Source organism: Gouania willdenowi, chromosome 15 (assembly GCF_900634775.1).
Source record: "Gouania willdenowi chromosome 15, fGouWil2.1, whole genome shotgun sequence".
In the NCBI taxonomy this organism is placed as follows: Eukaryota; Metazoa; Chordata; class Actinopteri; order Blenniiformes; family Gobiesocidae; genus Gouania; species Gouania willdenowi.
In genome coordinates, this window is record NC_041058.1 from 17,176,171 (window position 1) to 17,186,595 (window position 10,425).

The 10,425-nt window shown below is 39.3% G+C and overlaps 1 protein-coding gene across 1 annotated transcript; it reads left to right on the plus strand.

Moving 5' to 3' along the window:
- The first annotated feature begins 262 nt into the window (after positions 1 to 262).
- Positions 263 to 10,389, plus strand: msh6 (mutS homolog 6 (E. coli)). The gene is made up of 10 exons (XM_028468065.1): positions 263 to 605; positions 2,318 to 2,523; positions 2,628 to 2,812; positions 3,325 to 5,860; positions 6,911 to 7,194; positions 8,111 to 8,228; positions 8,430 to 8,519; positions 8,629 to 8,783; positions 9,861 to 10,060; positions 10,155 to 10,389. The coding sequence occupies exons 1-10, from the start codon at positions 352 to 354 to the stop codon at positions 10,234 to 10,236; spliced, it is 4,110 nt and encodes a 1,369-aa protein (XP_028323866.1). The 5' UTR covers positions 263 to 351; the 3' UTR covers positions 10,237 to 10,389.
- The last annotated feature ends 36 nt before the right edge of the window (positions 10,390 to 10,425 follow it).

A 10,425-nucleotide genomic window follows, 5' to 3' on the forward strand; every position in this document is an offset into this window, starting at 1 on the left:
TAAACCATTTTATCGTGTATATGGCGGCAGGTTTTCGGGAGCCTGTATTGTATTAACAGTTAACAATCATATTCACGTGGCGGTTTATTACAAACTAATCTGTGAACATGGCGGAAGACGTAATAATAATACATTCTAGGCGCCAACGACTTGACCAACAAGAGAAATCGTGTTTGGATCACGTGGTTTCCATGTTTCAGTGTACTTAATGGTGATTGGTTGAAATTGTTGTACACGCCCACAATATCCGGTTTGTGACTTTCCCGCGGACTGCGTTAGAAACACACTCAGTGTGTAGCGGTGCTGTCACTAGCTCACAAGAGTTTTAACAAGTGTCAACCGGGAACAAACATGGCCAAACAAAGCTCGCTCTTCAATTTTTTCACCAAGTCTCCTCCATTGGCCTCCAAGCAGAAAACTAGTCCTAGTCCCATCGAGGCGGACCTGCCTTCCTCCGTGAAGAAGTCCAACTCATCCCCTAAAGAACAGGCCACCGAAACACCACGGCAGCAAAACAAGCCTAAACAGAAGAAAAGTGTCTCCAAGGCGGTGAACAGCGGCTATAAGAAACTATTCGGTGACAAAGCCTCAGCAGCTAAAGACAGGTGAGCATTGGGAACCGTCTAATTACTGGACTGGGCTTTACTTTCCTTCTTTTCTATGTTTTGCTGGATCTTTTTGTAGTTGTGCACCAGTTAAAACCATAATCATCTGTTGATTATTGTTCATCTGACTTTCTACATTATACATTTGCAATATGCATTTGGAACGACTAATGCTTTTTAAGAAAGTGTTAGCCACTAACAGCATTTTTGTTACTTACCAGATATGGGAATCTTTAAGCACCGCAAGATTCGATTCCGATAATAGTCGTGGTTCTTAACCTGGGTTCGATTGAGTCAGTTGCAGGAGTTCTGCAGGGGTCTAGACACAAAATAAATGTTTTTAGATGTACATTAAGTAGAATGTTAGATTATAATTTTAAATATGTGTTTTTTAATAATCAAACTGTTTTGAACTGAGGTGTTTCAAAAAAAAAAAGTACTTCTGTTTTGAAGAAATACTGAATCTTATTGCATTCATTTGAATTTGGTTTTTATTAGTAAAGTTTCTGTTTTTGAGTAAAGTTTCTGTTTTTATGAGTAAAATAAATCCTGTTTTTATGAGTAAAGTTTCTTTTTTTGAGGAAAATAAATCCTGTTTTTGAGTAAAGTTTCTGTTTTTACGAGTAAAATAAATTTTGTTTTTATGAGTAAAGTTTCTGTTTTTACGAGTAAAATAAATCCTGTTCTTACAAGTAAAGTTTCTGTTTTTACGAGTAAAATAAATCCTATTTTTATGAGTAAAGTTTCTGTTTTTACAAGTAAAATAATTCCTGTTTTTATCAGTAAAGTTTCTGTTTTTACAAGTAAAATAAATCCTGTTTTTATGAGTAAAGGTTCTATTTTCATGACAGCCTCCTATTACAGTATGATCACAGCTTGATGTTGAACGCTGCACCATGCCTCGATTATTCAATTTAATCTGCTTTTATTTTATTTTAGGTCGATACGTTTGTTCTTAAAGTTGACAAACTGATGATTATACCATCTTAAGTACCCACAGTAAGATTTCCCAATACCGTAAACTTTTTTATTATTCAAGTGAATGTAATAAGCTTCCGTAAAGAAATCATATTTTATTCATCCAATTACGAAGGTTTGGTAAATGCACTGATGACTCATTCAGTACCTTCAATAAGAACCACTATTATAGGGATTTGATTGTAAATCAATTATCGGTGCGTCTTTAATCGATCCATTCTAGATGCCTATTTCCCACTGCATTTCTTTGTTTCTCACTGTGACCACGGATGAATTGCCGTTTTTAAAAACATTGCATTTGCATACAAAATAACCTGTTTTACCTTTTATTAAACCAACAGAGGATATCTGTAAACTGTTAAATTAAAACTGCATGGTAAACGTCCTAATTTGCAACCTCCTTGTTTATAACATTTACATTACAACAAACAAACACTAAACAAAAAGCGCTCTTCTAATTTATATATTTTATACATATATATGATATAGAATAAACTAAATCAGCAGCTCAATTATGGTGCTTTCAAAACATCTATGAACACTTTTTTTTAACTTACCATGTTAATATTTTATTTATTATTAGAAATGTATGCATCGATTATGGAGTCCTATGTTATAATGAAGATTCATCTAAATAATGCCTCGCACTCCTAAACCTAAGTCAGACAGCAGATAGGTAGATCATTTTGATTAATTAAATCCTTGTTGACCTCATCACTTCTTTCATTCTGCAGCAGCTCCTTGTGTCCCTTCAAAGCTGGAGTCCTCGTGTGGGCCAAACTGGAGGGCCACCCCTGGTGGCCATGCATGGTGGTGCCCCAACCACTGAATGGACAGCTGATGAAATCCCGTGGTCGGGACCAGCGCGTTCACGTTCATTTTTTTGATGAGCCCCCTACCAGAGGATGGGTCGGCACTAAATTTATAAGAGAGTATCAAGGTACGCTTCTTAAAGCCCCACTCGTCACATGATTGTTTCTGAGAACATTTGGTCCGCTCATCAAATGCAATGACGGTGAAAGCATGTGTTTCTCTCTCACACAGGCTCAGACTCCAGCGATGCCAAAACTGGAGGTCTTTTCTTCAGCAGTAAACCTGTTGTTCACCGTGCTATGGAGCTCGCTGACGCCGTCATGTTTGAGAGCCCTGAAAACAGACTGAAGATTCCCCTCTGCAATGATCCATCTGATGAGGAAGAAGAAGTTGATGATGAGGAAGAGGACATGGAGGTTACAATCTTTGATTTCAGAGCATTTTAAACATCTGTGAACCCAAATAAATAATGCCTAATAAACTGAAAAATGCACAATAATGGTTATACAATAATTCTAAAAACAAAAAATAGTTTATGGTCAATTACTTTAGCAGTCAAATTTCCAGCCGTTGGTAGCACATGCCAAAACATGCTAACACTTTACTTGAAGTTTTATACATAAAACTGACATTACTCTGTCATTAGCATGAATAAGGTGTCATGAAGGCTGTAATTTAAGTGTTGTTTGCTAAATTATTACACCTTTGAAGCTATGTTGGCATTTTTTGGGTTAGGTGGAAGAATCTAGTAAGGTTAGGTAGGATTAACTTACTGACAGCTGTTATGACACCTTATTCATGTGTCATGTCATAATAATGACAGCGTAATATCAGCCTTATGTATAAAACTCCAAGTAATATTTTAGCATTGCACCTCAAAACAGTTTTGATGTGTCTAAGCCGCTCTTCTTTGTGTATTTACTTCCAGCTGGACAACTCTGCACTAAATGGTGACAATGACAGCAGTGATGTGGATTCTAAACCATCCAAAATCAGTGAACGTTCCGCCAGGTCAAGCACAGAGAAAGGAAACAAACCAAAGCGTCGACGCATTGTGGTTGCCTCAGATAGTGATGAATCTGATGAGGACTTTAAACCTGAACAGGCTGCGTCCAGCAGTGAAGAGGAAGAAGAAGATGGGACCGTGAGCAGTGAAGAACAAAGCACACAGGAGTCTGAGGTGGAAAGTCCTGTAAAGCCTGTAAAGAGAAAACGTCCTGTGGAAAAAGAAAAGGCACCTGTCGCCACATTCCCTACGCCCAAAAGAGCTTCTGCAACAGTTAAAGCTGAAACCAAGTCTCGCTTGTCCGTTTTTGCCGCCCCGGACAACTTCGAGAGCCAAGGAGCAGCTTCAGGTCCTGCCGGAGCCACAAGAGTCTGGGATCATGAGAAGCTGGAGTGGTTGAGTGATGGTAACAGAAAAGATAGTCGAAGGCGGAGACAGAACGATAACGACTACGATCCTTCCACCTTGTTTGTGCCAGAAGACTTTTTAAACCGAAGCACTCCAGGGATGCGTCGGTGGTGGCAGCTGAAGTCTGAAATGTTTGACACGGTGATTTTCTACAAGGTGGGCAAATTTTATGAGCTCTACCACATGGATGCAGTGATCGGAGTCAATGAGTTGAGTCTGACCTTCATGAAGGGGGCCTGGGCTCACTCAGGTTTTCCAGAAATCGGCTTTGCACGTTTCTCAGACGTTTTGGTCCAAAAAGGCTACAAGGTGGCTCGTGTGGAGCAGACGGAGACTCCAGACATGGTGGAGGCTCGCTGTAAGAACATGGCCAGGCCCACTAAATTTGACCGTATAGTGAATCGAGAAGTGTGTCGCATCATCACACGTGGTACTCAAACTTACAGCATACTGGATGGTGCTCCATCAGAGAGTCAGAGTAAGTTCCTCCTGAGCCTGAAAGAAAAAGCTGAAGAGGAAAGCTGCGGTCTGCTGCGTACATACGGAGTCTGTTTTGTTGATACGTCTGTGGGTTGTTTTCATGTGGGCCAGTTCCCAGATGATCGCCACTGCTCCCGTCTTCGCACGCTGATTGCTCATTTTGCCCCAGCTGAAGTCCTTTTTGAAAAGGGAAATCCATCAGTGGAGACACGGAAGATACTGAAGGCATCTCTGTCCTCTGCTCTGCAGGAAGGACTTAATGTGGGCACTCAGTTCTGGGATGCTCAGAAGACTCTTAAGACCCTCTCAGAGGAAAATTACTTTAAAGAAACATGTGGCAAAGAACAGGAAGCAGGTAAAAGTTTCCTCCCTGCTCTTCTGAAAAGTATGACCTCTGAGAACGACTCCCTGTGCCTCACTCCTAAAGAAGGTTTTGAACTGGCACTGTCAGCGTTGGGTGGATGCATATTCTACCTGAAAAAATGTTTGATAGACCACGAGTTGCTTTCCATGTCCAACTTTGAAGAGTACGTTCCTGTTGACGTCGAGATGGAGAAAGCATGTGGACCTGCCAGTTTCTTCACTCAGACTCGACAGCGGATGGTGCTTGATGGTGTCACGCTGGCAAACTTGGAAATCTTCCAAAATGGATCTGGAGGAAGCGAGGGGACATTGTTGGCCCGTCTAGACACCTGCTCCACCCCGTTTGGCAAACGACTGCTAAAGCAGTGGCTCTGTGCTCCTCTGTGTAACCCGTCGTCCATCATGGACAGACTGGGAGCAGTGGAGGACCTGATGGGGGCTCAGGCTCAGGCCACTGAGGTGACAGAGTTGCTTAAGAAGCTCCCAGACCTGGAGCGTCTCCTGAGTAAGATCCACAGTATTGGTATGCCTCTGAAGGGCCAGGACCACCCTGACAGCAGAGCCATTCTCTATGAAGAAATCATCTATAGCAAGAGGAAGATAGCAGACTTTCTCTCTGCGCTGGAAGGTTTCAAAACCATGCAGGAGATCATTTCCATCTTTGAACCCATTTCAACTGACTTCCAGTCTGTGCTACTACATCAGCTCATCTCTAAAAATAAGGAAAATAATGGTCTTTTTCCTGATCTCTCCTCTGAATTGAAACGTTGGGAGAAGGCCTTCGACCACCAGAAGGCCCGCTCTACTGGGGTAATAACCCCCAAAGCCGGCTTTGACCCTGAATATGACCAGGCTCTGACTGAAATCAAAAACTGCGAAGGAGAGCTTCAGGAATACTTGGACAGGCAAAAGAAGAGGATCGGATGTAGAAATATGACATATTGGGGAACTGGTCGCAACCGCTTTCAAATGGAGGTTCCTGACGCCGTGTCTGAGAGAAACATCCCTGAGGAGTACGAGGTGAAGTCCACAAAGAAAGGCTGGAAACGCTACGTGACTAAAGAGACGGAGCGGATGTTTGCAGAGCTGCAAGGGTTCGAGGAGAAGAGAGACGCTGCTCTCAAAGACTGCATGAGAAGGCTTTTCTACAACTTTGACAAGAATTACAAGGACTGGAAGATTGGTGTGGAGTGCATGGCAGTGCTCGGTAATATCACAATGCAGTTCACCCTTTAGCAGACTCTGAAAGTAGGCCACACTGCAGGTGTCAGTTCCAAGCTCATTTCCTACAGACAAGCCCCCACATGGTATATTTTAGCTCATGTTTTTGCAGCAGTCTGAGTAATTTTAAAGGATTCTTCTGTGTTTCCTGTTAGGAAATACATTTGCAAGTTTTTTCCATTTTGTATTCTGTATTATATATATATAGCTGTATCAGTTTTATTAAGATTAAAATTAATTCCTTAGTTTAGCACAGTTATAAAATCCCTAAACTATTATCAGAACTGATGATAACTTTTTAGAAGTGGCTACTTTCCCGCCAAAATAGCAAAATGATTGTTTTATTTAAACAAAACCCCATTATTTTTAACTGTGTTTTGAGAAATTAAATAATTCAAAATGAGAAAAAACAAATACGTCAAAGACGTTTAATTGTTGCACAAGCTTGTGTGATGGTAAAAAAAAAAAAGTGTTAACCTTGACAGCAAATTTGAATTTATTTTTAATCAGTGTTTTGACTTAAATGCAACTTAGTTCTAGTTAAAGTTTGGACATCAGGACTATTTCAGATACAGTCCAGTTTTATCCAATCCAACTTTATTTGCTAAGTACTTTAAAACAACCACAGCTGACCAAAGTGCTGTACAAAACGGTATGAAACGGTATGAAACGGCTCACATGAGACAAAAAAAAAATACGTTTGAAATACAACATGAATTAAAAGGCATAAAACATGAAATACAAATTAAGTTAAGAAGCATAAAAATGAGTCAAGGAACACAGTAAAAGAAATAAAATAAGTGTCAAAGGCCAAGGAAAATAAATTGTTCTGAAGAATGGACTTAAAAACAGACAGGCTTGTTTAAGGTGTTGAGGCAGATCATTCCACTGTTTTGGAACACACGATCCCCTCAACTAAATCACATTAAGATTTTAGTCTATTAAATCTGCTGCAGATGTGGTTGACTAAAATTTATGGCATAACAAAATGATCAATGTATTTTCTTAACCTGTTTAATGCCTATTTAATTTTCAGATGTGCTACTAGCTTTGTCGCGCTACAGCCAAGGCGGAGACGGACCAATGAGCCGGCCACAGGTGGTCCTTCCCGACAGTGGCACCCAGGCAGCACCTTTTCTTGAGCTCACCGGATCTCGCCACCCATGCGTCACCAAAACGACTTTTGGCGATGACTTCATACCCAATGACGTCTTCATCGGGTGCTCGAGTAGCAGTGAAAATGATGAGGAGGAAAGCCGAGCCTTGTGCGTCATCGTCACTGGTCCCAACATGGGAGGAAAGTCCACTCTCATGAGACAGGTATGACCACGTTGCTTTTTATTAAACTGCAAAAAGGTTTTCTTTAAAGTGGCGGTATTATGAAAAACTCACTTTATAATGGTTTTGCTACAGTGATAAACATTCATTTAGCCTGATTCAGAGGGTCAAAGTTGAAAAAGTTCTGTTTCCTCCCTCCCTTGTTATTCCACATTTTGTGAAAAGTCGGCTCCAAACGAGCTCATAACGTGGAAACTCCTCCTCCTGACAATCCTGGCTCCTCCTACCTTACATAAGAATGTGAGCTCCTCCTTCTCAAAATACCTCACTGGTAAAACAAACAGCAAAGGCATGTTGATATTACACATAATCTATAAACCAATGAGCGCTCACAATCATTTTCATTTTTAGTAGTTGTTTTACCGACTCGTATTGCCTTTATGGGATGATCTGATGTGTTTGTGACCCAATGCGACGCAGTGGTCAGACGAAATAATGGACTATCATCTTAAATGAACTAATCCTGTGGTCATAGGAGGCTTGGAGGACTAGAAAGTGACATAACATCATGTGAGTGTTTGAAATCGCTGCCTCAGATGATATTTTAGATGTTGCGGTCGGATAAAATAATGGACTAGAGGAGGAGAAGAAAGCGACTGTTAATGATTTACTGCTGCTGTGATAGTAGGCGTAAACACACGTTTACGCCCACTCATGCATATGAATGAAGGCCCAAAAAAAACGCCTGTTTTTTGGAGCGCTCTGAGGGCTGAAACTCCAGAAAATTATTGGTTTGAATATTCTAAAAGCAAATTTAGGATAAAGTTCAAAATAAAGAAAATTCCCGAAATCAGTCTTTTTTTTTTCTACCTTTTTCCCCCCCAAAATATACTGTAGAGGCTTTGCTTGACGTTTCTGTTACCCAATGCTAACACACTGCTTTCCCTTTAATCCACAGTGTGGACTTATAGTCGTGCTAGCTCATTTGGGATGCTACGTACCAGCCGAGAGCCTCCGGTTCACACCTGTGGACAGAGTCTTCACTCGGCTTGGAGCGTCTGATCGTATCATGGCTGGTGATTATTTATAAAAATGTGCTTTTTATACAATACAATGCAGCTCCAAGTGCTTTCACAAAGTTAAAAATAAAAATAAATACCTCTAACCTTTATTGTTTTACCTTTTTTGAGGAGATACTTTAAGTGCAAAATCTTTTTATATATATCTATTTAATTTTTCATTTGATTTGATGTTCTAAACCTCTCAATTGTGTGCAGGAGAGAGCACATTTTTTGTGGAGCTGAGTGAGACGGCCTGCATTCTGCATCATGCTACCAAACACTCACTTGTGCTAGTGGATGAGTTGGGTATGTGTTTTTTTTTTTTTGTTTTTTTTTTTTTTATTGAGGGCCTGTTGGAGAGCATTGTTGGGTTTTTTTTTTTTTTTTTAAAAACTCAGTTTAAATATCTTTGCAGGTCGGGGCACGGCCACATACGATGGCACAGCCATAGCCAGTGCTGTTGTGAGGGAACTTGCAGAAAAGATCTGCTGTCGCACCCTTTTTTCCACACATTACCACTCCCTGGTGGAGAACTATGCCAACAACCGTGCTGTGCGATTGGGCCACATGGTGAGTTCTTCTTCTTCCCAAGGCCGTGAGGTAGATCACAGATTTATTCATCAAAGATGAGTCTACTTTACTCCCAGTGAACAGCCAATTTAAAGCGATACAGAAGCTGTTGAATAGTAAATCTTCGGAGAAAGTTTAAAAAGTCCTATTTTCCTTTTTCCCCCCAGGATAATATTTTTTTTTAGATAAAATTTTTAAAATTTCTGTTTATTTAAAGGCAACATTTGTTACATATTTAACAAAACAAATGAAGAAAATAGAGATTTATAATTGTACAGGGACTTTCACTACAGCCTGTGACATAAAAATGTTGTTGTTTTAGTTATAAACATTAAAATTTATCAGAAAAAATCTGAAGAATTTAGCATCAGAAATGCATGTTTCTCATAGTTGTAGTAGCTGTGCACTTGGACAATTTGTGACACTGAAAAATGGAACAAGTTAATATTAAGTAAAAATAACATTTATTAGACATGCAAGAGATTTTTGTGTATTAGAGCCTGACTGATATGAAATTTTTAAGGTCGATAACGATATTGGGGGTTTTAAAAAGCCAATATCCAATGTATCGGTCAATGTATGAAATAAGAATGTTGATATACACAGGATATATACTGTACGTAAACACACTATTTTATAATACCCAAAATATGATTCAAAACATAGAAGCAAAACAAGACTAAATTTAAAATAAGGAACTTTAACATAAGGACTGTAAACACACTAATAAATTAGAAAAAGCAAAATTGAACAAACTGTATTTTTGAAAATTAAATTGAAAAAAAATAATAAATAAAGTTGAGTACATGAATAATTTTTTTAAAAAGCCAAAATGTAACTAAACAATGAACTAGTGTACCATACCTCTCTCAGTATTGTAATGTAATTATTACTGGCAGTCTATAATGCAGAAAGCACAGAGCCTAGTTTTAAGCCTCACTAATGTGTTTCTATAAAATTAACTGTAACTAATGTGTGTTTCTCTTTAATGAATCATCTCTTCCATATTTTTGGCTAATCTTATCCAGGATAACATTCCTATCCTAACTTTAGTGAAATATCTCTGCTGTCTTTCAGGCATGCATGGTTGAAAACGAATGTGAGGACCCAAGTCAGGAAACGATCACATTCCTCTACAAGTTCATTTCTGGCGCTTGTCCAAAGAGTTATGGGTTCAATGCTGCCCGACTTGCCAATCTGCCTGAGGAAGTCATCCAATCAGGACACAAGAAGGCTCAAGAGTTTGAGAAGAACACAGTCAGCCTCAGGCTCTTCAAGTATGTCTTAACAATGGTGTTCTGATGCAAAATATGAGGCGATAATATATATATTTATATATAGTGGTCTTATTGGTTGTTCTTTCCTTTACAGGAAGCTCTGCCAGTTTTCTGAGGACACCACCATGGACAATACACACCTGTCTTCACTCATTCAGACGCTCAACGCGCTGTAGGTTCACAATAATCAAGTTTCTGCTGAATTATTTTTGTTCTCTTGGAAAAAATAAACACTACTGTACTGTTCAATAAAGTTTATTTTATTTTTATTTTTTTTTAGAAAAAAAACAATGTTCCTCTAGGAAATTAAACCCTTTTATTTCACACTAGCTCCTACATAACGATTATTGAATACTTCACAATAT